This window comes from Vigna unguiculata, chromosome 3, assembly GCF_037176805.1.
Source record: "Vigna unguiculata cultivar grain cowpea cultivar isolate G323 ecotype 2 chromosome 3, ASM3717680v1, whole genome shotgun sequence".
Classification (NCBI taxonomy): Eukaryota; Viridiplantae; Streptophyta; class Magnoliopsida; order Fabales; family Fabaceae; genus Vigna; species Vigna unguiculata.
The window spans coordinates 60,815,183-60,842,314 of NC_140794.1; the positions used below are offsets into that span (position 1 = coordinate 60,815,183).

General features: G+C 30.5%; 4 protein-coding genes and 1 long non-coding RNA gene across 6 annotated transcripts; 3 read left to right on the forward strand and 2 right to left on the reverse strand.

The window, feature by feature from the left end:
• Nucleotides 1–759: 759 nt before the first annotated feature.
• On the forward strand, nucleotides 760–3,545 carry LOC114175876 (uncharacterized). The gene is made up of 3 exons (XM_028060718.2): nucleotides 760–973; nucleotides 1,227–1,337; nucleotides 1,803–3,545. The coding sequence occupies exons 1-3, from the start codon at nucleotides 902–904 to the stop codon at nucleotides 3,177–3,179; spliced, it is 1,560 nt and encodes a 519-aa protein (XP_027916519.2). The 5' UTR covers nucleotides 760–901; the 3' UTR covers nucleotides 3,180–3,545.
• A 1,456-nt stretch (nucleotides 3,546–5,001) lies between these two features.
• On the forward strand, nucleotides 5,002–5,889 carry LOC114176530 (plant/protein). Its single transcript, XM_085670859.1, has 2 exons — nucleotides 5,002–5,203; nucleotides 5,288–5,889. Exon 2 carries the CDS (start codon nucleotides 5,356–5,358, stop codon nucleotides 5,695–5,697), a length of 342 nt encoding a protein of 113 aa, XP_085526985.1. The 5' UTR covers nucleotides 5,002–5,203; nucleotides 5,288–5,355; the 3' UTR covers nucleotides 5,698–5,889.
• A 5,113-nt stretch (nucleotides 5,890–11,002) lies between these two features.
• Nucleotides 11,003–14,455, reverse strand: LOC114177297 (Dynein light chain type 1 family protein). Of its 2 annotated transcripts, XM_028062578.2 has the most exons (3): nucleotides 13,345–14,455; nucleotides 12,329–12,485; nucleotides 11,003–11,123 (listed from the first exon to the last, which is right to left on the reverse strand). In XM_028062578.2, the coding sequence occupies exons 1-2, from the start codon at nucleotides 13,918–13,920 to the stop codon at nucleotides 12,330–12,332; spliced, it is 732 nt and encodes a 243-aa protein (XP_027918379.2). In that variant the 5' UTR covers nucleotides 13,921–14,455; the 3' UTR covers nucleotides 11,003–11,123; nucleotide 12,329. The 2 variants fall into 2 exon arrangements, with proteins under 2 accessions (XP_027918379.2, XP_027918378.2); XM_028062577.2 differs by lacking the exon at nucleotides 11,003–11,123 and having other exon boundaries at nucleotides 12,200–12,485.
• Nucleotides 14,456–22,545: 8,090 nt separating this feature from the next.
• LOC146887992 (uncharacterized) lies at nucleotides 22,546–25,479 on the forward strand. The gene is made up of 2 exons (XR_014993383.1): nucleotides 22,546–22,807; nucleotides 24,250–25,479. It is a non-coding gene; the product is annotated as an uncharacterized LOC146887992 (long non-coding RNA).
• On the reverse strand, nucleotides 24,293–25,298 carry LOC114176646 (glyoxylase I 4-like). Its single transcript, XM_028061756.2, has 3 exons — nucleotides 25,012–25,298; nucleotides 24,735–24,840; nucleotides 24,293–24,657 (listed from the first exon to the last, which is right to left on the reverse strand). The coding sequence occupies exons 1-3, from the start codon at nucleotides 25,152–25,154 to the stop codon at nucleotides 24,403–24,405; spliced, it is 504 nt and encodes a 167-aa protein (XP_027917557.2). The 5' UTR covers nucleotides 25,155–25,298; the 3' UTR covers nucleotides 24,293–24,402.
• Nucleotides 25,480–27,132: the final 1,653 nt, after the last annotated feature.

The following is a 27,132-nucleotide window of genomic DNA, read 5'->3' on the forward strand; positions in this document are numbered from 1 at the left end:
TTTTTTTCAAATTATATTTTTTAAATAAGCTTATTTAAAATTCATAACAAATTTGTCTACAATAATTATTTTTCAAGTTAAGATTTCCAAGTTAATGCTTAACCTGTAACAAAATAGATAACTGTAACAAAATAGATAACGGTCACGAGATTTTTCTTGCAGCTCCAAGATTTTTTCGGCACCTCCAACAAAATTTCAAATTTCAAAAATATTTTTTAACCATTTAATTATGGTAACACAAAACGAATCCCTTCGATATGCTTTTCGATATTGACTTCTAATAAAAGATGCTTTCAAATGTCGACATCCAACAAAGAATTTAGACTTTTGAATGTCAAAAAAAATATATATATCAAAAATAGACTTAATATATATATATATATATATATATATATATATATATACCAAAAATCAATATCCAATAATATAAATATATATATATATATATATATATATTTTTTTTTTGACATTCAGAAGTCTACAATCTTCATCGAATGTCAACATCCAATAATGTATTTTATTGAAAGTCGATATTGGAAGGTTGAGATCCCCTTACTCTATCAAATGATTAAAAGGTATTTTTAAAATTTAAAATATGTTTGGGAGTGAAGAAGAAGGTTTGGAGGTGTCGAAAGAAATCCTCTAAAGTTTAATTATGGGTAGATAGATGGGCCGAATTTGAGCCCAAAGGTTGGAAGTCCAACTAAACCATATTGGTGGTTTGTTTGTCTTTGTCCACAAACAGTGAAATGTGAAATAATCAGAATGGTTGTTTCTTTGGGGTTGCTAATGCCATTCACCACTGATTAACATTGAACGGTAATGTGAGAGCGAAATTGGAACGTGGTGATTTCCTTCTTCTTCTTCTTCTCTTCCAAATACCCCTTTTCACTCTCCCAATATGGACGAAGATTCGCTCAAACGCAACACTGATTGCGTTTATTTTTTGGCCTCTCCCCTCACTTGCAAAAAGGTTCTCTCTTTCTTCTCGCTTTCACTTGTTTGCAATGCAATTCTATGTCCTCGTTTCGTATGCCGTTTCTTATCTTCTTCGATTGTGGGAAACCTAGTTTTATTTTACCCTTTTCGATTATGTTCTGTTTTCGGTTTTCCAGTGCTTCGATTATACAATGCTTGGTGTTCTGGAGTCTACGTGACTTTACTTTTGGTAATTTCTGATGTTTCATTATCTTTAGATTTTATGCATTTTGCTCTTTGTTTCCCAGGGGGCTGAATGTGAGTATCGGCACAATGAGATTGCGAGGCTTAACCCTAGGGATTGCTGGTACTGGGTATCTGGCCAATGCCTGAATCCAACGTGTGCTTTTAGACACCCTGTGAGTTTTTTTAATCATTATTTATTTTATGTCATGAATTGAAGGCTCGCTCGCATTTTTCACTTCTCATTTGCTCTTCAATTTATTGCTTAAGTGAAACACTGATATTATGGACAGTATTTGCACGTGTGTGGTTGAATAGAAGTCTGCTTGTCTCTGTTGCTGTTTTTTCTATTACGGTTTCTGAAACAAGCGTATTGGTTATTTCTCAAATATATGCTGAATGAAGGATGTGTTTCTGTTAAACCCTTAGCACACTGGTACATGTCACTCTCGTGCAATATTTAAAAAAAAAAAACATGTATTCGATATCCATTTGGTTACTGTTATCTCTTTCACGCACCCCCTCCCCATGTATTTGATATCCACTTTGTTATATTTTTTCTTGTTTAACACTAATCTCTATCTCTCAGGCCAGTTTTAACCTCCTATGACTGTCTGATTGATTTTTATCCTTTTTCTCAGCCTCTGGATGGGCACACTGGAGTGCCAGCGCCATCTGAACCTGCACAGAATTCATTGCCTGCAAACAAGACAATGGTTCCGTGTTATTTTTTCTTCAATGGATTCTGCAACAAAGGTGACAAATGCTCTTTTTTGCATGGGTCTGATGATAGCATTTTTACTGTAAAACCTGTGAAGAATGATAATGGAAGCACCGATGCACTCAATCTAGAAAATAAAACATCATCAGGAAATGGAACTGGTGTAGTGTCAGTACCAACTCACCAATCTTTAACTGCTCCAAAGCATTTGTCTGATTTTAAGCGTCAGCCCAAGGAACAGTTACAGTTAACCAAAAATGTTAAGCAGCAAGGCGATCCCCTAGTGATATCTGCTTCTGAATATAAAGAAGCTGCAGTGAGTAGGTCAGACTCTCCGTTTCCAGATGATGGCTTTGTTCATAATGTATCTCATTTACGCACTGAGCAGAGTTCGGAGGAGCGAGTAAATAGTCAAATTGAGCCTGAGGAGCGGTGGGAATCATCCCCTCATTCCCCTGGATTTGACGTTCTTGTTCACGATGAACTGGAGAACATGGGTTACGAGGAAGATTCTGAATATTTACCAGTGCTTGATAGGAGTGAGCAAGAGCTGAATGAACAGTATTTGGGGTATGAATTTAAGGATCCAGTTGAGTATGATACTATGTGCCAGGAAGCTGATATTCTGTATCCACAAGAAACATATGATGGTTACAGATGTTTTGACAGTGACCTTGCTCATGGTAATGGCAGAACAGTTCGTACTTATTCCAGAGATATATTCTTAGATTCTATATTCTCCAGGAAAAGGATACGGATGTCAGCTGAGATGGCTGCCTATGACAATAATTTAGATCTACGTGACCATCTGAGGAGACGTAGAGAAAATAATGGACCTCCCATTGCAGGTTTCTTAAGAAGACAAGAATCGTCTTCTTTGATGATTCGAAACCAGGAAAGGCATCAGAGGCCTGACGTTGAGCAGCGGCCAAGTAGAAGATTGACATCACAACTGGGATATAGTGCTATAGATTCGATTGGAGAGGTTGAAACTCTTTCAATCGCTAACAAGCACAGGTTATTCAGGCGTTCCCAGCAACCCAAACCAAGGAAGCATTATAGAGAAAAGCCAGCTAAACGACCATTTCTGTCATCTAAAATATCCAGGAAACCAGTTTTTAAACAAAGGGGATTTGTTGAGGAATCTACTGCATTTTCAGGACCTAAGACTCTTGCAGAAATTAGAGAAGAGAAGAAGAAGGCTGAAGAAGGTTTACATTGGCAACGTACATCAACTGATTTCCAGGATCCCAAACCTCTGAGTGAAATTCTGAAGGACAAAAGGACCATGGATTAGTGAGACGTGGCTGCAAGACATGCAACAATTGAATTATGAGATTAAAATGACTGATGATTGATGATACTAATATGTTTACCTACGATAAAGGATAAAGTTGGCTGATGGCCGTGTTTTCTTAGCATCCTTTACCGTGCTAGGTACAATGACCCTGTTTTTGCCATTGGTAGATGGTGATAGATTTTCGTTCGAGTGAGTGGAAGGTTTTTTTGAGGCCTGAGGCGGATAAGATAGATATTAGATAACCAGTGTTTGACTAGAACTGTTATATTCTGTAGTTAGTTCAATATGTTGATTTGGACAGGACATCTTAATCTAGAGAGCATATTACTGATTTACATTAATTTTACGTGTGATTTTAGCTGACCTTTTTTCATGTACACACCTGCTGCTTAGATTCATGACTTGCTTGGACAGTGTTTTTACTATATGATGATAATTGTCCAAAATTCAGGATTTTGACAATTACTGTTGCTCGGGTAAGAAAAGAAACCTTTTTAACACATTTGTAATATTGATTGTTGATTAGTAAGCGTGTTGCTGCTTTTTTTCAGCTTCAACTGAAACAATCTAATTATTTATTATATTAATCTTGCCCAGAAATGAAACATTTTTCTCACCACATAATAACCAGGGTGGTTCAATGCTGTAGGAGGTCCATAATTAGATAAAAAAAAGTAAAATAAAAACAACGGATCAATTATTCCTTGGGTTTTCGAACTATTAACAGATATTCGGACTATTTGTTTTACTGGGGACTTTCATCATGTAATTTTATTTTAATTGAGCTCATTGTTTCTAATGCTGTCAGAATTCATTTTTTAATAGTTTCAAGTGCTATAACCTAACCCTTATATCTTTCTTTTTAATCTCTAAAAACATAGTATTGAAACACACGATAGGGTGTTTCTTTCTATACTATGTCCATCCATATAGATTATGAAACTTTGGTCATGGATTTACTTAAAATTTAGGATGAATGGATATATCTTATATATTACTTGTCTCGTATCCGCGTCTATAATTATTTAATTAAACTATTTTACACAATTTGGATTGATTAAATTATGTTGATCTAATTTATGAAATATCATGATATTTAATATATTTCGATCGAATAATATATTTTTTGAAATTCACTGTTAAATTATTTTTTCAAATAGGTTATATGTATAATTTTACATTAGTCTAAAATGGTTCTATTTTTAAAATGATTTGATATTTCATTTACACAAATAAAAAAATCGACATAATATGCATTCTTTAAAAAATACTAAAATATTAACTATTTCATTATTACTCTTTTAGAAATATATATGTAGAAAAATGAATTGTGAGACAGGGTGATTTGAATGGTTGGATTTGGTTTACACAAGAAGTAAAATATTATGGAACCCTGAAAATTCTGACGGGGCTGTAAAAGCAAACCCAATAACTCAATCAAGATGCTGATGACCCTTTGACTCTTTTGGCACTCTTCATTTAATCGATACAGATAAGTAGTATCACAAATAATTGACAACCAATTTACTTTCAAACCCCATTCAAAGTATTATAAAAAATATGCTCACAATACTTTCTACAATAAATGAAAATATTCAAAAGAGAACAAAAATACAAACTATAATAAATAACGTAATAAAAAATAAAAATAACATCATTCTTCCAAACGTGGATAGTAAAGATTCATTAAGTTGGGTCAACATAGGTTGAACAAAGAAATCTGTGGAAACTGTGAAGGCCCAACTCAAATGGTTCAACGATCTTATTAACAGACACAACCCTTGTCCCTACTCACTATAAATAAATTAATGAATGATCTGAAATCATGAAACGCAATATTACATCTGTGAAAATTGACCAAGTCCACCAAATGGCACCTCCTCATACAATAATTTTTCCTACTACATATGTAGCTTGATGACACAAATTCTGAACACCTGCTGCATATGTTACTCCATTTCGAGTCAAAAAAAGTAGGATGTAATTAGTGTGAAGATTGTCCAAAACTTTAACAATCAGAGGTAACAAACCCAGAGATTAGATTCTCCACTGCTTTTCTTCTTCACAATATATATTCTTATATCTGTCATTTTCCCCAATCAAAGGTCAAACATCATCATATACCTCAAAATTTCTTCAAATTGAACCACATCAGACACAGAGAGAGAGAGAGATGACTGAGTTTCAGAGGTCAGTAACATCATTTAGAAGACAAGGATCTTCAGGGTTGGTGTGGGATGACAAGTTCATCGCAGGCCTTGAGAACCAGAATCCGAACCAGGAAGCTAAGGCTAGTAATAATCAGAACCAACAAGGTCAAAGGGAGGTTCAAGGTGTTGAATCTAGTGTCAGGTTGGAGCGGAGCAGATCAGACGGAGCACGCCCTTATCGGACGGTCAACGTTGCACCGGCATCCATGGACCCACCTTCTCCCAAGGTAGCAACCTGTGGCTTTTGTTCTGTGTTTCGGAAACCAGGTCCTGCAAAATCCACTAAAGCTAAAAGACGTAGGTGATGTATCACTCATCACCATCATCTTCCTTCTTTCTGATTTTCTCCAACTTGTAAATCAGTGCTTCTGCTTCATCTTTTTTGTTCTCTGTTTCAATTTCCTGGTTTGGATTTGGGTTTGTTAGTTGTAAATTCCTTTGACATATCGTATGGATGTGTAATAAACTTATTATGCCAGTTACATCTATTCCTTTCACTGCGCTGAAATATCCCACATCGCTTAATTCTCTCGACTACAAATAAAGGAAAATAGTTATAAACTAGTTTTAGTTTCATTTGATGCTTTTCTGATTTCTTCAATACAGACCCCCACAGTGATTTAGGTTAACACTCCGTTTTTCTTCTCAATCTGTCTTGTGATGGTAATGTTTTTCAAATTCAGTTGACCTTTATTTTTCGTTGCTGGTTTTCTTCTTTGCTGCAAAACTACTTCTCCATATGGTTTTGTCTTATTACAATAAAATATTGCAAAATGTAAGCATTTTTCTCTCCTATTTAATAATAATTTACAGTTATTAATTACATGCCAAACCTTGGACTTTTGGATTTTGTTTTCTCCTTTTTTATAATAATTTATAGTTATTAATTACATACCAAACCTTGAACTTGGTACTATTGCCAGTAGGATTGAAGCTGAAATATTAGGAAAGAGTAGATTAAATCAATGTTGTCTATTTGTTTTAAGTTTATAATCCTTACATTTTGAATGGCTTTTTAGAGGTAACTATTGTAATTTTTTTTCAATAAGATAAGGATTTTTTTAATATAAAAAAATCAATTAATTAAATTTTTCTATGAAACATTTATATTGTATTTAAATTCACATCTAATAAAGAAACAAACATCTAAGTAGTAACATATATAAGTGTTAAGCACAATGGTTAGTCTGGTTATATTATTAAGGTAACATTGTTGTTTGACTATGCTGCAGAAGAAGTCAAATAAGAACAGAAGATAATATCTATAAGATTTGAAGGATATTATCATGGTCTCAAAAAATTAAAAACAAAACTTATATTTCCGAATTAAAGTTGGTCGATGAGAACTAAAATCCAGATCAAGTATGTATATAAATGTAAGTTTCTAAGTAACAATATATGTAGTAATAATTTACAAATGAGCTCATATGAAATAGAAAAGTGAACTTTAAGATAAAAGTCACAAGGGTTAAATAAAAAAAAAATATTAATATGTATGAATATAATATATATGTATATATAATAAATTATGAAAATATTAAAAGTATTCCTTTATAAATGTACATAACTAATATCTATAACAAAAAAAATATTTTATTTATTACTTGATGATTTTACCTTTCAATATATACTGATCTTCATCTAAACTAATCACCACTTAAGTACTGTCACTTTCATCAATCCAAAAAAATGTCATTATAAAACTCAATTTTCAGTAAATATATAATTTTAAAAATTATATCGATAAATTTATTAAATTATAATTATAATTGTCAAAATTATCTACACACTATAAGCAAATAATAATTTTTCATCTTGTATAACTTGTGTCAAATAAACATCTAAATTTTACTTTTGACCATTCTAATCAAATTCAACTTAATACTTATTACACAATATAAATAATAAAACACCCATTTCCCTAATTGTTTCCAAAAGCATGATATTACTCATTCCTCAATAATTTTGAAGTTTCTAAACTCAAAACAAAACACTTTAGCAACTTAAGTTAGAATTTTTTTTCCTACCAACTTAAGGTTCTTTTAGTTTTGGGAATGCAAGTAATAAAATTTTGAAACAAGTATGAAAAGAGAAATAAAGAAAGAAAAGATAAGGAAAATGATGAAAGAATTGTTGTCTTATCACTTTTGATAAAGAAGCGAATGAAGATATAATGACTTGCTAAGGAAACTCTTTTTCCAAATTCATTAACCACTACATATTCAAAGTTATTGATGATAAGTGTGATAATTACCTCTTAATCATGTTTATTAGAATCATTTATTTGGCTTTATATCATGTGTTTTGTGCTATTTTTATACAAAAGTATAGGACTTTAATTTTTTTTCTCAACATGGATATAATTCTCTTTTTGTGATATTATTTTGTAGGAAAATGAAAGATTGAAAAAGAATAGAGTTGTTTGTCAGAACCTTCTCAACCAACCACTCAATTGCTCACACAATGAGAAGCAAGACACTCATCGAATGAAAATGTTGTCTCGCCCAACGAGATAAAGTAGTTAGACAGGAAACAAAAAGCAATATATCTTGTCTAGTGAGAATCTATGCTCAACCACCGAGAAGATACTTTTTGGAAGTGGTTAAAATATCGAAAGTTAAACAAAATGATGAACTTTTGATTGTGGAAATGTAGCAGAGGCCAACACATGGACAGAGGCACTTCTAAGGCTTTGAAGCTTCATCTTCCACCATCCATTCCACTAGTTTGATTCCCTTTTGAGCTTTAGATGTATAGGAGTAGCTAAACTTCCATTTCATTGGGGTTGGATGTAATGTACGTAAAACTCTTTGTAGTTTTTTCCTATGTAATATAATCTATTTCATTACTTTTGTGTTCTATCTTTACTATTAATTTGCTTGATGAAATGTCAATTTTGTTGTACTATCTAATCATTGAAAAATGTTTTGGAACCTATACATAGATAGAACAACCAAGAGGTTGGGTTCTAGACATAAACTTAATCTCTAGGTCATTCTAGACATCTTTTCTAAATGCAAATCTTGTGTTAAAATAGCTAAGGAATTAGTATTTTTATATAAAGATTTAGAACTTGCTTATAAGGAATTAGAGTTTGTATGCTTATGATGTGAATTTTCTTGAGTATGTTAGAGATATATTGTGTAGAGTGTTGCATAGAGTTTGGTTCATGAAATCTAACTTCGATGAAACTTTGTCATAATTACTTTATAACTTTAATATTAACATGTTTTTAACTCAATTTCATATCTGCAAATATTCGAATCAATTGGTATTTATATTCATTGCTTACATCGGTAAACAGTTTCAATTAGTTAAACAAACGTATATATCTTAGGAAAATTTACTTGAGCTTTTCACTTGATTATTTGTACGGTGTTACATATTTGCAAGAAAAAAAATTGAGCTTTTCACTTGATTATTTGTATGATGTTACATATTTGCAAGAAAAAAAAAATTAACAGTTACATTAATATTCTTTTTTTATCTATATAACATAATAAACTCATTATTTTAACACAAACAAATAAAATTTTTAATGGATTAGATTCATTTCAGACATATTCCAAAGTTCATATATATTTTTAACTCAACGCAACTTAAATACGAGTTGGGTTATATGAACTCATTGATCTTAATTATTTTAAAAACTTTGTAAACAATATAATAAAATAAATATAACATAAATTTCCATCTCAAAACAAATAAATTTACCATAATTCTAAAAACTTAAATCCTGTGCAGCCATCAAAACTAACTATGACTATTAATATAAAATAAATATTAATTATTTTGTAAGTACATTAATGTTTGGAATTTGGATTTAATCTAATTTTGGTCTCTTAAATTTATAACATATTATTCTAGTCCCTTAACTTAGAAAAAGCTTTAAAAAATAATTTTAAGGAACTAAAATAATAATCTTTAAACTAAATTTAGTTAAATGTGACAAATTATAATGGTATTTTTAGATTTTATTATCGACATACTAATAGAATTTCCTATATTTAGTACACGTAGAGAAAATTTCATTTACTTTCTTCAAAGAGGTGTTAAATTACCATTACACATCTTTTTAGTTTTAAATAATATATTGACCGTGACTTTAATAAAATAAAATAAAAATAAAATAATAAAATTTTAAAATATATGGAATGAAAGAAATTAAAGAAAAAAATTAAATTCACCTATGTTGTTAGCCACGTAGAAAAAGTATATTATCAGTCTATTCTAAATTGTTCTGTACAAATTCTATATAATATTTTTTTAAGAACATTAATAAATAAATGGCTATAAAATGTATGATATAATTTATTAATTTATTGTTATATTAATGTATTATTTTAATACATTAATAACTATAAAGAAAAAATTAGAAATATACTTTATTAAAAATATAATAAAAGTGAATGTATATTATAGGTAAATGCAGTTTTTCAGTGAAAACAAATAAATTAATTAGATTTAATAAAATATTATATTCTATGGTCACCGGTGGGTGGCCGAAAACTTGACCCAACCTGGTGAGCAAATGGAATGTAGCTGGAGAGCCGCGAGATGTATCTAACGGTTCAGAAAGTTGGTGCGGAGACGCAGCACAGGGACTTTCCTGCAAAAAGATCCTGAAGCTAATTTTATTATTTTCATATTCTCTCCTCATTTTTCTTTTCATTTTTAACTAAATATTTTTAACTTTTATTTTATTTTTATTCAATTATTTTTCATCTCTTTGTCTCCCATAGCATAGAAGTTATTAGAGAAAAGTTATTCTTTAGGGAACCAACTTTTTTTTTTATTTTGTAATATTTGAATATTTATAATGTCAAAATTACCTATAACAAAATAAAAATAAATTTATTTAAAATTTTAAAAATATTTCCCAATAATAGTAATATATAATTAATTTTAGCAATTACTATATTTTCATTAAAATATTTCTTTAAACTAATGAGTCAATATTTTTGAGCATCGACAACAATGATTATGCATATAATTCACATGACTAATCTGGACATGCAAACATTTATACACTTGTATCTATGCTATAAAAGTAATATTTAATACGGGTGACGGAGAAATTGATAATAAGATAAGCAAGAATGAACTTTGAAAAATATTTATAAATTTACAAGACCACTACATAAAATGAAATTAAAACCTAATAAAATAAGTTAAATAACTTTATTTTAAATTAGTTATATAAGTTACTTTATTAGAAAGATATAAATATGATATGAAGAAGATATAAATACAAAGATTTGATTTGTTGATAAAATCAATTATATCCATATATATATATATAGGTTCCAAAACCAAAACTTTCACATTTCACACGCCAAAATTGTTCTCCAATATACCCTTTTGCCACGCATTATTTTGTATTGAATAAAGTAATCTTAACACTTACTATAAGTACTGGTAAAGAAGGACACATTATTGTTAATAATTGTATGTCTCCTCAATTTGTCAATTAATGATGCAGTACTTCAATGACAAATAAATAAATTTTCTTTCGTAACAATTAAATAATTAATCCAATGTATAATAATGTTTTAAATTAATAACCATCTCAACTGGTTATTTTATTAATCATTAATATTATATATTTTTTTTCCTTACATTCATATTCATTTTGGAGAAGTCAAGTCCAATACAAAAGAATACACGCCTTTACAAGTAACGATCGATCCATCGCAACAATATAATAATAACTGATATAATTGAATTGGACCTGTTCGTCCAACAGAGAATTGGTCAAAAAAATGAGTTTAGTCAATTTTCAAAATCTGTTTTGCAGAGATTAAGCGTAAAATACTTTAAATTTATTTTAAAAAGATGCATATAAGACAAAACAATAATAAGTTCAAACTGATTATTTTTCAAAAAAAATAATATTTTTGCTTAAAAATTTTAACCAATGATAATTGGTTGATATAAGTCTAATATGATATTTTGAGATGGATGGTTACATCTATTCTTTTTTCCATTGTAATTTGTAAATAAATATTATATGTACTATTGGAATTAAATATTATAAAATATTTCATTTTATTTCGCATTCAGTTTTGAATACTATGTTTGTCTTACAAGTGGTGAGCACCAGTATTTATTAGCAAAACTTATTTGGTTATGTTATATGAAATAAATATTGGATTTTTAATGGAATATATATGATGTTCTTATTCAGTATGTTTAAAAATTAAAATAATGGTATTTAATTATTACTGAAGCACTGTTCATTTCTATTTAAACCATTGACTTTGTCCCGTTAATTCTGATTTTAAATTTAAAAATAATTTGATGCTCTGTCTCGTCACTGTTAAACAAATGATGTACTGTATGATACTCCAATAATGATTTTTTTAAAAGTAATTTGAGATATTAAAATTTGATTTTAAAAAATGAATACTGTTTTGATTTAAAACTGCACACCATTGAGTTCAATTATGAGCTGTAGGGATCCAATTGCCATTGATCAGTCCTTCATTGATTGGATGGGGGACCATAACATTCATAAATTTAACGGTCTGTCATCTTCTTTTATTTTTTAATCCATGTGATTCATAGTGCTAGGTAGGTATACTTTTCTATGCAATAAATTTATGGTATATAATATTAAATATAATAAGACACTAAAAAAATATTATTACTGAAAATACTTAAATATTTGAAAAAATAAAATACAGTAAAATGACAGATAAGGTTAACAAAAAATTATTCCAGTTGTGTTAGATTCCAAATTGAAGAGGTTCACTAATTTGGCAAATTTCTTGAAAACAAAAGGCAAAACTGAAAGAGAGAAGAATATTTGTATGAATAAAATGTGAATTTTCATTTACAGACAAGACATCTGATTTGAATATATAGTGAATACAAATTTTTGGTAGCATAAGAAGTGGTTGCTAATTAAATCATATATGTATAAATTATATGTACCTTAATCCAGAGCTTTCTTAACTTTGGTCTTGAAGAGTAGAATATATAAATTTTCCATTGAAAAATAAAGAAAGCAGCCAGTTGAATGCGTGACGAATGAACCAAAATTTGAGCCTACAATGCAATGCCAGACAGGACCATACCCTTTGTCAAATTCCTGCACATGAACATACCAGAAATAAATTGTAAATAAATAAATAAATAAACAAAATTATCACCGGTTAAAAAAGTAGACGAAGGAGACACTATATTTTATAGATCTTTCTGACCAGATATATGAATAAGCCAACCCTAACTCTATTTGCACATGGGTTAGGCTCTGCATAAGTCATTAATTGAAAATGCAGCTTTTAATGGCAAAAATAATCCATGATTAGGTACAATATTTGTTAGGGGTAGGAGGGTTTGACACATGGGGTGTTGGGGAACTTTGTAATTAGGATTTTATCTTTACAATGTACTCTCCACTTTAGCCTATTATTAGTCACAGGTGTTTGGCATTGGACCAGTTTCAAATACTCTGTTCCTATCCAATAAACAACAAAGTAAGAGAGATACAAAATGTCAACATATCATTCGTCTAGTCGCCTTTCGCCATTAATTCTTCTGTGGGGTTCCTTCAACTTCAACAATTCTCAATCATCCAAAAAGCATAGTCCCAAAAAGAACCCCCACAAAATAATCTAAAATCACTTTTCAGGTTTTTGCCTCAAACTCTATTCAATAACAATACCAAGCCATGGGCGCCACACAACTACAATATTGTGTAACCATGTACATCAAAAGCTTAATTTGTAAAGATCCTACATATTTGTTTAGTTTATATAATTTGTACACAATATTTCTTTTTATTTTTTATTCTTCAAAAGTAATCTATTTTAATCACTACACATTACTTTAATATTTTAAGTAAGAATAATAATTCTTTGATACATATTACATTCGTTTATCAACAAATTATAAAAGTAAAACAATTTTGTAAAGGAAAATAAAGAGTGAAGAGGAATAGCGTGTACCTTCTTTACGTTATGAGCGATGTGTTTTGCGCTGAACTTCTCCAAGCTATCGAATGTCCTTCTCGCACAACGAAACGCGTGCAGTTGCATGAAGGACGGCATGTCTGAGACCAAAACCTTTACTTGAAGATATGCAGCCACAGAGGAGAATGTTTCGATGTGGGACACGGACTTTCGTGCCTCAACCATTTCCGTCACTGCAAAGTGTTTGTCTATGTGGGACACTGATTTTCTTCCCTCTTCAACCGTGAATCCTCTTGCGGCGGGTGATGCAGCTGTCTCTATGAAAGATACTGATTTTCTCCCCTCCACAAATCCTCCCGCAGGTGATCCTAACTCTAAGCAAGATGTTGATTTCCTGGCCTCCACAAATTCTTCCCCTCTACCTCTACCTCCAATGTCCACGTCTCTGTTACCGCCACCACCGTTAAAAACTCGGGTTCTGGAAATCTTGTGCAACCAACTGCGTGAATTGGATTTCTTATCCTGCTCCAACTCTTTCTTCTTCTGGTTCCCTATGCCACCTTTGTAGATGTACATGAATCCTCTCTTGTGTTGCTTTTCCTGGTTAGCCATTTCTGAGACACTCTTCTAAGACTAGATGAATAATCGGTGGACTAGATCCAACTGGGACGACTAATGAAGCATCGAGATACGTAGCAAATATATATATATATATATATATATATATATATATATATATATATATATAATAAAATGTTTGGCAGGGTATGTAAGTATGTATTTGGAATCACGAGCAGTTGGAAGAGCAATTATTATAATAATGGTGATTCGGGAGAAGATGACATGTTACGAAGGCAAAGCCATGTGTGTGTGCCTGCGGTGAAGAAAAGAAAGATAATAGTTTTACCCAAGATTTGATCTTGTGGTTTAAAATGAAAAATAATAATGAGAGAGCATTGTGGTGTGGGGCTAATGATTAGGGTCTGGGGCATATTTGTCTGGGAGTGAGTTGCTGGTAAAGATGGAAGCATGGATGGACCCCTACCCTTCTCAGTTATCACCGTGTATCTGTCTACTATCTCCTACTTTCTATACTCTCAAAACCTATCCCCCCCTAATCATCAACATGCACCAACACTTGAATGTTATTGGGTGTACATGGGTTAAGCCAAAACAGTGAATAACGACCAGGTCACTTGTGGTTCAACATATTTATGAGAGAGAGAGAGTGATAGATAGTTTGGTAATTTGTGGTAGGGTTTTTTGGATACACTCTAGCACACCATATGTTTATGTTGTCATTTTTGGCCCTTCCTTCTCGTCTTCCTTCCCTGCCTCCTCTCTATTAAATCATATAAAATATACTTTCATTTCCATTTTTTTATTTTTATCTTTAACTTTCTGACGTGATTTTGCATAAATTATTCACTATTTTATTTTTTTAAAAATTAATGACCTACACCAATTTATATCAAAAAATAAAAATTAAAAATTAAAAAATAAAATCATATTGTTGAACTGGTAAAAATAATATATTTTGAAAAATCTCACATCATCTAATATAACTTAAAAAAAGTTTCTTATTTTTAATCAGAAAAATTTTAAATTTATATTTGATTCTTTTTATTATGTATTTTTTGTATTTATTTTATTTCTCTGCTAATAAAGAGATTATTCATAGTTTTTTCCAAATACATATTATATTTTTCTTAAATTATATACATGCACCTAAACTCCCTCAAACTAAAAAACAAATGTGTCAACAGTGCTGCAACACGTATCACCATTTGCAACTTCTCTAACCATCTAATCATCAACCACTCCATAAAAGAAATTAAGATAATTACAACATCAAAACTGTTAGTTACAACTATGGACTACCAAAATTAGTGGTCAACCTAATATCTATTTGAAATCGGATTATCATTATTGCAGTGACATGATATCTAGCTAACTCTACTCTTCCTTCTATTCCATCTTTCTCTGTCTTTAATTAAATACTATTTTTTACCGCTTTATACATATATGTGTTGTAAGTAGAATTAGTTGTTGAATATTTTATGTTTTCCTTACCTAGTGGTGGAAAGATTTCGAAGGTACAAGTTATAGGATGGATGATATCTTTGGATGAATTACTAACAAAAGATAATTTAATTCTGACGGTTCAAATACAACATAATTTTTGCGAGTTGTGCCTAATAAGTGTGAAGAGTGTAGACCACCTTTTCTCTTTTTTTAGAGTAGCTTAAAAGGTGTGGAACCTATGTGATAACTAGCTGAGGGTGAACTCTGTGCACCATTTTAAAGTTAGGGAGAATTTTAAACACTTTTCTATTATTAACCTTAATACTAGGCAAAACTCTATATGGAGAGGCATGTGGTTAGCAATAGTGGAGGAAATATGAAAACATAGGAATGGGGTAATCTTCAAATAAAGGAAAGTTGATCTTGACAAAATATTTGGTTTAGTATAAGTGACAACTTGGGTTTGGATGAAACACAAAATTCTCTCAGTAAATTTTTCATATAGTGATTGGGTTTTTTCATCTCTCTCATGCTTAAAATCCTTATGATATGATAACTAACGTGTGTTCTTAGTCTGACAAGTGAGAAAGATGTAAGATCTTTTTAACAGGGACGTATATTGTTTAAGTGGAACCTGGAGATACTTGGGATAAGCACAACCTTGCCTTTCTCTCATGACTATGTTCTTCAACTTTTCTCCATTTAGATGAGGACTTTGAGCTCTTCAGTTCGGTGTGAAAATATGTCCAGGCTATGTTAATCATGTCTTATTGCTTCAGGTTATGTTTGGCTCCTGGTTGGGTTCCATGGTATTGGTGACCTTTAAATGCATCATTCTATAAGCTTTGTCTATATCTATTCATGTGTAGGGTCTTTCTGTCTCTGTTTTTTATTGTATATTTTGGAGCAGCAGAACAAGTTTATGGTTACTGCTTTAGTCTCATGTGCATCTTCTTTAGGGTCTTTTTAATTTTTGATGGATCTCTAGTTATTGGTCGTCATGTTTTGAAAGGTTTCGATGTCAAGTTTTTGCATCCTTTTGTAGATGTTATTAATCTTTTTGTAAAAGGGTTAGAACACTCCATAAGTATTCTTCTTTAATTTATTTATTCTTTGCTGAAAATAAAAAAATTCCATAGTCCAATTGTATTATGATAAAATTGTTAACTTATATGACAATATTATTTTAAAATATTTATTTGTATTGCTTTTAATTCATTAATAATGTAAAAGAACTGCACTGGAAAAGTATGAAAATCTTACGTCACAATTTTAGTGGTTTTAAAATTTGCTTTATTCACTCGTGAAGATTCTTTTATTCACTAAAAAAATTGATAAGTTTTAGATTTAGTTGCTCTTTTAATAATCTAATCCTTAATAAAAATAGTATGGGTTTTGGTGTCCCAAAAACTATTTTTAGAGACTGAAAGAATAAATTTTACTTTTCATATTTTCATAGCCTTATTTTAATTTCTTTTAGTTTATATTCATTATCCATTTATCACATAAAATATTTTACTAATTACGAAGTCCATTAAATTGAAAAAATGAATTATTTACACAAAAAAGCAGTGAAGGTTTCAAGAAATTGTCATATGACAAATACATGCTAAATGTTATATGGCAAAAAAAAGAAATGAGTAAGCTCGAGACACGTTGATAATTCCCATTGTTCAGCATAATCCAATCTAATCACTAAATTAAACTAGAATATTATGATGGCACAACAGTGAGATCTCAGTTCTATAATGTAAGTCTAAACGTATTATAGAAAGATCATCACAAAACAAACACATCAATTCTTGTATGGTGGCTTGTCAAAATCAATCTCTATAGTGGCCAAAAATCTGTCTCCTTGAGATAAGATCAGGGAGTGCCAGAATTTTAGTTGGGCGAAAATTAATCTTTAGGGTGGACTGATTATAGAAATCAAGTTATTTTATAATACATAAGTGATGGGTGCGAATATCAACATTCTAGTAATTTTAGTAATTTTGTAGAATTTAGTAAATTTTATTTGGAAGTCCACGATAAGATAATTTTTTTTATAATATATAAGTAATATGAAAATTTTATTTTATAAGTCAAATTTTACGAGTGAAGTTAAAGCTAAAGTAACGTCTTAATATTTTGTAAAATTGATTTACTTTAAAAATTAATTTGTTTTCTTGAGACTGTATCAAAGTCTCGTCTAAAATCTTTGGTTGTTTATTTTGTTGTATATTGGGTATACAGTATATCATTAATGGGGAAGATTTGTTTGTTGAAGGTATTGATGGGTGGTTTTGGAGTGTAGTTTGTTAACTTGGGAATAATTTGGTTAGAAATCCTAGGAGGATGGTTTTGGGTGAAGAGGAGACGCAAAAACATGGGTTTGGTTCATGTGCATGCTTGTGTATAGTAGCTACCTAAGTGGTTGAAATGAGCCCCACCAACAGTATCGAATCCCTGATTGAAGCCCCTCCAAAACCAGCTCAAACAATCACTGGTGATGACGAGAGCAATAAGCCTGATACACTGTTTCCACGTTTGACAGTCCCATCCTCATCAAATTTAACCCATGACAATAACAATAAAGCGTTGGTCGTACAAGGTTACTTGCTGTTCGTTGTTGACACAAAATCTCTACCCACACATGCTTTTCTTACTCTCGTACGTTGTATAGGTGCCAAGCATAAAATCATCGTATAATCATTCTTCTCATCTCTTTAGACTGACACTTTCCCCATGAATGTATGTGCAGATTATCCTTCACTATCTTCCTGTCCTTTCTATCCATCTCTGCTAATAATGGGGGAAATTGTAGAACCCAAGTACGTTGGGGACATGCTGTATATAGATCAGTTTTGGGGCTTGCTTTTATGCGTATGTCTTTGGTTAAGAAAAGTCATCTTATCCAATTATGGTTTTGCTTTTAATTGGTATTTATAAATGAGGTACTAGGTCCAATATTGGTGATCAGGTCAATAATTTGATTTGGTATTGAAAATTTTTAGTCTTATGCTCTTCAATGATAAACTAATAAAGAGACTTTTTGGTGTTAAGTTCAATATCAATCGGATAAATGATTGGATTTGGTTTAAATAATTTTTAGTCTTACGCTCTATGATACTAAGTTTATGACGGTTGTGTTGTATTAAGCTCAATACTGATTGGTCAATGATTAGATTTGATCTTAAGAATTTTTAACCTTATTCTTTGCATTCCTGAGACTAAGGAACTATGTGATGTTAGATCTAATGTCGATTGAGTTAATAAGCTCAATACCGAAGGGTATGATATGTAAAATGTCAATTTGATTCACAATCATTAAGGTGGTTATACATAGAAGATAAATGGTGGAATAATATAGATGGTATGTTAAAGATATGATGCTCGAGTAAATATAGGGTTTTTACAACAATAAATACCAAAGAAAACCCAGTAGGTCGCAGAATGATGAATATAAAGGGACTTTGAGAAATAAAAATATATAAATTACTTTAATGCTCTTAGGTGGTTGGTCGTAGTACTATTTTGGCAAAAACAATAACCAATTCATTCAAAGTATAGTTGGATTATTAACATAGAAACATCATACATCACATTTTCACATATGTTCTTGTATGAAGCCAAATTGTCCTGTAAGATATTGTATTATTTTTTAGCTGCTTGTTGGGATATGCCCTGTCTTCAAGATTGAGATGTCTTTACCAAGTCTAATATAATGCACCACGAGGGAGCAAAATATGCAAGAATAACAAGCATAAGATTGAGTTTTCCTCTCTTTTTACATGTAGTCTGAACTACCTTTATATACTTGTCTTTTACTAATTACCTTAAGTAACGTTTGGATTCTTCCATGAATGTTAACGAATGTCTCATTGTAATTGTCTTAACATCCTAAGTTAGTCTATTATCACGGTTACTATAGTTCTTACCTGCTTTTGTTTGACATACATCTTTTAGGCTGAGATGTACTCGCTCTACGTGATAAGTGTGATATGGTTCTTGATGCTGCACTATGAAGATTGCTCTAACCGAGATATGTCAAGACCATCTTGGCCTAGATGTATTAAACTTCACACAATTGGTAGATTGTTTTGACTGAGATGTGTCAGGACCATCTTAACCTAGATGTATGAGGATCATCTTGGACTAGATGTATCAAAACACAAGAGCCTTACACCATACATTAGCTTCCCAGGCTCGTAGCAAATGAAGTGTAGCAATAGTCTGGATCAAGCCTTACACAATATATGAAGGTTGTCATGATCGAGATGTGTCTGAACCATTTTGGCCTATATGTATTAGGATCATCTTGGATTAGATGTATCAAAACCTTCATGGAAAAAAGGGAAGGAGTTTGAAAAACAATCATATCTTTAGTCAATATGTACTGAAACCATCTTAATTGAAATATGCAAATCAACACAATCTAACATGTGCAAGTCCTACACAATGCAATAATCAATATTTTTAATCAAGATGTATTGAGACCATCTTGATAGAGATGTGCAAGTCCTCCCAATACATCTAATAAATTTGTATACTCATCTTAAATTAAAACAAAAAAGAAATCGGATTAATTTATACAAGATGTAACTCAAATCAATTTAAAAATTGAACTGAATTAAGTGATTCAGATTTTTACTGGTATATCTAACTTTTTCTTTTAAGATGCACTCGTTATGAATAGAAAACTAGCACTTTTTTGGTTTCCCGCCAGTAGTGTTCTATTTTTTTTCTTTGTTAGAAAAAAATAAAGAAAAGGCTTTGCTTTTTTATGGTTTATTTCAATGACCTCTCTTCTAACTATTTTACCATTCTAGTTGATTATATATATTTCAAGTGAAATTTGACACATAAGCTACCTATATTAAAGTTTTTAAATGAGACAGCTTTAGGCAAATGATATAGACAAATAAATATCGGGGGCCAAAATAAATTTCTTATACATGTGTTGCAATTTAGAAAGTTGAAAGATAAAGGTATACTGGAACTGATAAATTACGTTAAAGAGCACGTTACATGATACGAATGTTTTACACACAAATAAAGTGGGAAAGTCTTTTTTATTGAACCTTTAATAAAATAAAAATGGAAAAAAAGTTGGAATTCTAAAACGAAACGCAAACACCAACACTCATACTCATGCATATATAGTTTCGTCCTAATAATAAATACGATTAAACAATTCTCTACGTTAAAGAGCACCGCTAAATAACACGAATGTTTTATGCAAGAAACAATGCGATATCAAGTGGGAAAGTCTTCTTTTTATGATTCTTTGATAACAAATGAAGAAAAAATAGGTTTGAAATGTGTACCTATACTCTATAACTGAATAAGAAATGACATCTACCTAAACTATTAAATTCGAATTAAGAAACAAAACAATTACCCTCAAAATGCGAATTAAGACATCATTGTTCATTCATTCTAGAGGCTAGTGTGGAGAAAAAATTGGAAAACGAACAATAATTTCCTTTATACGCAATTTTATTCACATTATTCATACAATTAAGCAATTCTACTATTTTTTTTTAAAAGATTAAGTTGCTTAAGTTAAAACTCCTTTTTCTTTTAGACGTAAATGCATTCCCTATTTTGTGGTTAATCATGCCATCACCGTATGAACGCAAATCTCATCCTTAATCATTCATGAAAAGTTTGCTATACATCCAGAGTTTTTAGTTTTTATAGGGGTGAGGTTGAAAATGTATTCTTTTATGTTTAATTTATTATTAAAAGTAATATTTAAAAAATATTTTAATGGTTTTTTTTATCTTCTATATATAAATTATGATTATGGAACATAAAAAAAAAAGTCGCGTCTTTTGAGATGCAGCATATTATTTTTCAGTGGAGATCCTATAGAAAAGAAATTAGTGAGGGATAAAATATCTTAGTCAATTAGTCGTATCATTGTTTGGAAATATATATATACCTTGAAAAATTATCTCACATATACTACTTGTTTCTTTATATCCTTTCTTCTTTCATTTATTATAAACTCTTTTTTAGTAGTTTTTAAATGATAAGATTAATATGAAGTATTTACAAAATTTTCCCTCAAGATATATCCATTTCAAGAAAAAACAATTCCCCAAATAAATTTATCTCTACATTAATTTCTAAACTAAACTCATTTACTATTCACACATTCCGAATTCATAATAGTGAATACTGTCACTAAATTTTCTTTTCCTCCTTTTTTCCAAATTTTTAACAAACAATAGAAAAATTAGACAAAAAAATCGATTTTCCAGGAATCAAATTTCGTTCGGTTTTCAGTACGGAGTAGGTATGTTGAGAATTCCGTTTTTAGAGTGTCAAGTTCTGAACAGTAAATAGGTGTAGTTTAAAAATTAAAGTAAGAATTGATTTATTTGGGTAAATTTTTTTAAAATTAATTTATTTTGAAAAAAAAAATAAGTATTTAACGGAGAAAAAAGAAAAAAAGTATTTTAAAAGTGGTAAAAGAATTATTTTTTTTCTCTTAATTTATTCTTCATTGTTTTCAACCAAACACTTGTTAAATTTTAATTTATATTGCTAGTACAATTTTATCGTATTTATTTATGTTTATACCTACCAAACACGACATAAATAATTTGTTGAACAAAAAATACTAACTTTTATGAAGATACAAATTTTGTGAACCAGAATAGAAGCGGAGGTACAAGGAAACTTACTATATCTCAAAGGTCAAAGAAACACAGAAAAAATAACCGACCTATTATTAGTGCAGAGTGATTTAGAACGTTTCCAACAAGAGTTTCTTACCGTTTCCCTAATTTTAAGGAACTCGCATCAAAACAGTATTATATTCTGAACAAATAACGCTTATAATTTAATGTTGTTAAAAACTTTCTATGTTGGTGTTAATTTCCATAGTGTAAAAGAATGAGTTTTGTATTATATAAATATATAAAATATTAGTCTTATATTCCTGAATTAAAATAAAGTAAGAAATTTAAGTTATGATAGTAAAATGCATCCCTAATGTATCATGCAGTTGCATGTAATATTTTGGAAGTGATGAAATGAAGCATCATTTTACAGCTACGCCTATGGTGGCTAGGTACTATCCCTTTAGGGACAAGTAAAGCATGAGTTGTAAAAAAAAAATAAAAATGGAGGTACTCTGTGGCTAGTAACGGTAGGTTCAGTTATAAATGAGTACCTAATTTCTGTTTTCTAGATGCACCAAATTTAATTGAACTGAATTATTTTGACCATTAATTGAATCAAAGGTAAAGTGCTTAAGACAGTATATAAAGGACCTTCTTTTCCCTCTTACCTACACTCTCATTCATTCCTGTTTATTCATCTCTGAAAGATGCAGAAATAGGAGTTCTCTTGCAGCCCAAAACACTCTCTGCATAACTTCATCGTGCTGTTTTGGACTGAAGGGAGCTCCTTCTTCTTCACTTTCCTCTATTTACCTTCATTCCAGTATTAAATTTCACCCATTTTCAGGTTTGCAAAGGTAAAACCAAAATATTTCGTCATTTGCTCAATCTCTTTTTTCATGTTGCAGATTCCATCACAAAGGGATGTTTTACCGATCCAAGATTTCATTTCAGAATGAAACTTTTCTTTTCTTTCTCATGGATGGACAACCGCTCAAACTTGTTTTTCTTTTAATATCTTCACTCTTTATTGAATATGCTTCAACATGAGTGTGATAACTAAAGATACTAAAGGATCTGTCCATTGAACTGTAATTGGTTTATTTTCAAATACAGAGAGCTTCCTAGTTGCTTAGCATTCTCCAATAGATCTTCGACAATTTTTAATTTGAGAAATTCTACCTCATCTTTAAATTAAGGAACTTTCTCTGCATCCTTTAGTGTATCCAAATTCATTCAATTATTGAAAAAAAGAAAGAAAACAGATATATTTCTATGTCTATTTTTATTTTGATCGTACTGGATGTGTAGGGTGTTTGCCACGAAATTCCTTGCTGTTCAAGAACTACACCACTTGTTCTTTAAACCCATTTCTTTATCCACCTTAATTCCTTAAAAATATACACATCGTTTGTGCAGTAACCTTCTCTATGATAATTTCCCAAGATTAGTTTATTTCTCTCTGCAAACATCGGGCTGAGACACTAATTAAGGTTTAATCAACCTCCCTTTGGACAAACCACCACACTAGTTTTGAAGGGTAACGTTGCAGATTTCAAATTTTATTAAACTGCAAAATCTTCTTAAAATATTTTAGTGGTTATTAAAAACATATTTAATTGGATCTGATCCTGCTGAAACTTAATTTAAGATTTGCTCTAAACTTATTCCTTAACTTAGTTTACAATAGATTTAATAAACACTTGGTATAAATAAAAGAGTTTTCTCATCCTCTTCTCTTCCGCGTTTTCTTCTCCTTTTTGATAATTTTAAATTCATTCTTAAACTCGATTTTTAGAAGATTTAGAAAAAAAAAAACACCTAGTATAAATATTCTCATGTTTTTCTTCCTTCAGTGTGTTTCTAATCAAGCTTTACAAGACACGGTAGATCTGTTGTAGCAAATTATTATTGGAAACCATATTGTATACCTAACTTGCTCGTTTTGTAAATAGTCTCCAAAAATTTTTGCGAGTTTCTGACTCAGTTAACGTAAAAACGTATAAATTTTGTCAGTTTTATAAAAAGACTTGTTAGTTACGCCGTCCAAATTATTGTCGGAACATGTTACATCCTGAAAGCATCTTTTGCAATTTCCTTGAAGAAAATGAATGACTTTACACGTTGAATTCACGAAACTGGAACTCGGGCATCAGGCAGAAAAAAATCTTGTAAAGCATAAGTTTGTACGTATAATTTTATCAAAAGTTCGCAATCTATCAGAAATTGTGATCTTAGACTGGTAGGAGTAAATGGGTTATCAGTTCACACGCACTGAAGGTAGGTAATGGCGTTGCAGGTACTATAACAGCTCGATAAACGACAAAAACGTTGAAGAAAGATTTTTACTATCGTAAAGAAAATTTTATTACTATTGCTAACATACAACATAATTTACAAGCCATAACTTTGTACAAGGAGACATGTGATTGCAAGTGTTAGTGACTTAGTACTACATTGGGATCATTTGCTGAATCTGGCGCTGCTGGTTTGGAATATTGCAATTGAAGCGAGAGCATGACCATAGTTTGTCCTCTGATAAAGGCACCACAGGGATGTTATCACAGTTGCAGATCTCAATCATCATGCCATCTGGGTCATGGAAGAATAGCTGATCAACGTAGATTCCACTTTCCTCTACTCTGCTCTTCACGTACTCTATCTCCATTTGCTGCAGTCTTTTCTCCACGCCTGCTATACTTTCACACTGCAACAATGCATAATATGTATTAATGACTATGCATCAAAGTTGAAATGGAACAAGAGAAAGAGAGAGAAAAATACTTGGAAAGAAATGTGGTTGTCCTTAGGATTAATGGGAGTAGTTTTGGGCATGCCTCCTGGGTCTTCTGATTGGAGAAGGTGTATTCCAATGCCATAATTGAATAACCTACCACGATCAATATCAAACAAAAAGGCAATTAATTAGTATATTCAATTTTTATGCAACTTTCTGTTCATCACATGCTTTGGCTATTGAATTAACCAAAATTTCTGTCAACGGTGGAAACATATCTCCTAAAGTTTATGAAATTTCAGTAATACAAATGATTAAGCTTACCATGCACCATTGAAGTCTAACGAACTAGGTCTTTTAACAGGAGAAAACCCGAGAACATTTACGTAAAACTCAACGGACTTCTCCAGCGATGCACACACAAGTGAGATATGATTCAATGACTTGAGTTGCAGAGGGTTCGACATTCTTTCTGTCCCTTTTGGGTTCTATCAATCAGCACAACAGTTAAGAAGAAAGAAGATGAGAAAGTGGTTGTTCTGAGAGGTATATGGCGGTGCAAAAATTGGTTTCAAGCGTATGAAAGAATGTTGTTGATAAGATAGAGAAAAGCGATGCGTGCTTATATTTATAGTGGGCTGTTAGGGATATGCAAATACTTGTTCGTGCATGTTTTAGAAGTTTCATGTTTGAAGTTGGGATTGGATTCAAACAAGGATTTGGTTACACGTAGATTTCTTGTTGATGAATCAGGTATGGACAGCAAGTAACACTTATCTTGTTTTACCGACACGTTAGTTTGTGTGTGTCTTAGTGACCTAGTCTATTACTTTTTGTTGCGGACAAAAACATGTCATTGCTCAAACTACGGATAAGTACTAAGAAACTTGCAATTCAAACGCAGATAACTGTCAACACAAACCTTTTTTCCTCCTTACAAAAGCGTTTGTAGCCGTTCAACTTTTAAATTTCTTTTTTTTTTTCCGATTCTTAACAAGTGAAATTTGTTTCTATTATTTCAGAATTATTACTTCTATCATTTTAATTCGTGATTAAAAAAATAAAATATTTTAACTAAAATTAAATTAATGACTATTTTGAATCATATTAGTTTATACTCAAAAGTAAAAATACCACGCTCTTTCGTGGATTAAAATAATAATAAATTAAAAATTATAAAATACTGTAGATTTTAATTAAATTTCAAAAATAATTCATTTAAAGTAGTGAAAATACAGGAAGAGATAACGAGGATATTCGTAATGTTAGAAACACATTCTTTGGCATGTTTTTTAATTTGTTTAAATGATATCAGTAATAAATAATTACCAGAAGAATAAAACACATGCTCAGAGGTAATGATGAACAAACTTATTCGAGTGTGTATTTACAATATTTATTGCCAAAAAAAAATCAAGCTAGCATGGTGAATTGCACGAGTTGAAACATAAATCAATAGTAAGCAAATAGCAAACTTGCTGATAAAAAAGTGGAAATGAGTTACTCACAATTATTCAAATCTATCAAGTATATACAATGTAAGGATTTGATGATATATTTTTTAGGTTCAACTATGTTTGGTCTTCAAATTTTGGGGCTAATTTTAATTCTTTTTGTCTTCAAAATATTTATTTAGTTCCTAAACATTAATTTAAAAGGATTATAGTCAATTTTATCTTAAATAATAAAAAGATTATTTAAATTTAGAGATTAAAATCATTCTTTTAATTTTGAAAGATTAAAATTTAAGACACCAAAATTAAAATTATTCTTAAAAACATAATTCAACTTTATTCACGCAAGAAAATATAGAACCGAGAAGAATGCAATAAAAGATGAGTGATTGACACAAGAAATTTCAGAAGAAGAAAAAAGTCAAAGTACGTCACCTAATTATTTGTTTTTCTTAGCGAAATAAGCCCACAATTTTCGTTTATTTGTTTATTAATGAAGAAGGTAAAGAAAAATACAAATTTAGGTTATCTTTCATTTATTGACGCTGTATTTGTTAATATTGTTATTATAGAATTTTTTTAATGTACTACCTAAAAATCTTTATGCTTTAAGTGCAACGCCTTTTTTCTATTTTTCAATCATAAAAAATATATAATTTACTAATTAAAGTATAATATGGTTTGAATGTTCAAATCGATAATCCAAGTATAAATTTAATTTATATTCATGACCTACAAAGTTAAGAAATCTTAAGATTTTATCTAATTATATTTAAAAATGGTAGTAATAAAATATGATGCTTTCTGAGCTTTTGAAGGACTTGTCAACTATCTGTTAAGTTTTTCTTTTCTTTTTATGGAATTCACCCGAGATTTTGTGTATAAAATGCGTTGAATTCTTAGATTGAAATGGAATAGTTTTTATTTAAATTTGTAACTAGTGTGAGAATGGTCAAAGTAGTATCAAGAACCTTCTAAATATTTTTAAAAT

Bases quoted from the DNA above. Each gene is read 5' to 3' on its own strand.
- LOC114175876 (XM_028060718.2), top strand. From the start codon at position 902: ATGGACGAAGATTCGCTCAAACGCAACACTGATTGCGTTTATTTTTTG. The intron at 974-1,226 runs GTTCTCTCTTTC...TTTGTTTCCCAG, and splicing joins CTCCCCTCACTTGCAAAAAG to GGGGCTGAATGTGAGTATCG. The intron at 1,338-1,802 runs GTGAGTTTTTTT...CCTTTTTCTCAG, and splicing joins CGTGTGCTTTTAGACACCCT to CCTCTGGATGGGCACACTGG.
- LOC114176530 (XM_085670859.1), top strand. From the start codon at position 5,356: ATGACTGAGTTTCAGAGGTCAGTAACATCATTTAGAAGACAAGGATCT.
- LOC114177297 (XM_028062578.2), bottom strand. From the start codon at position 13,920: ATGGCTAACCAGGAAAAGCAACACAAGAGAGGATTCATGTACATCTAC. The intron at 12,486-13,344 runs GTACACGCTATT...GTTCATGTGCAG, and splicing joins TCGCTCATAACGTAAAGAAG to GAATTTGACAAAGGGTATGG.
- LOC114176646 (XM_028061756.2), bottom strand. From the start codon at position 25,154: ATGTCGAACCCTCTGCAACTCAAGTCATTGAATCATATCTCACTTGTG. The intron at 24,841-25,011 runs GTAAGCTTAATC...TGATCGTGGTAG, and splicing joins TTAGACTTCAATGGTGCATG to GTTATTCAATTATGGCATTG. The intron at 24,658-24,734 runs GTATTTTTCTCT...GCATTGTTGCAG, and splicing joins ACAACCACATTTCTTTCCAA to TGTGAAAGTATAGCAGGCGT.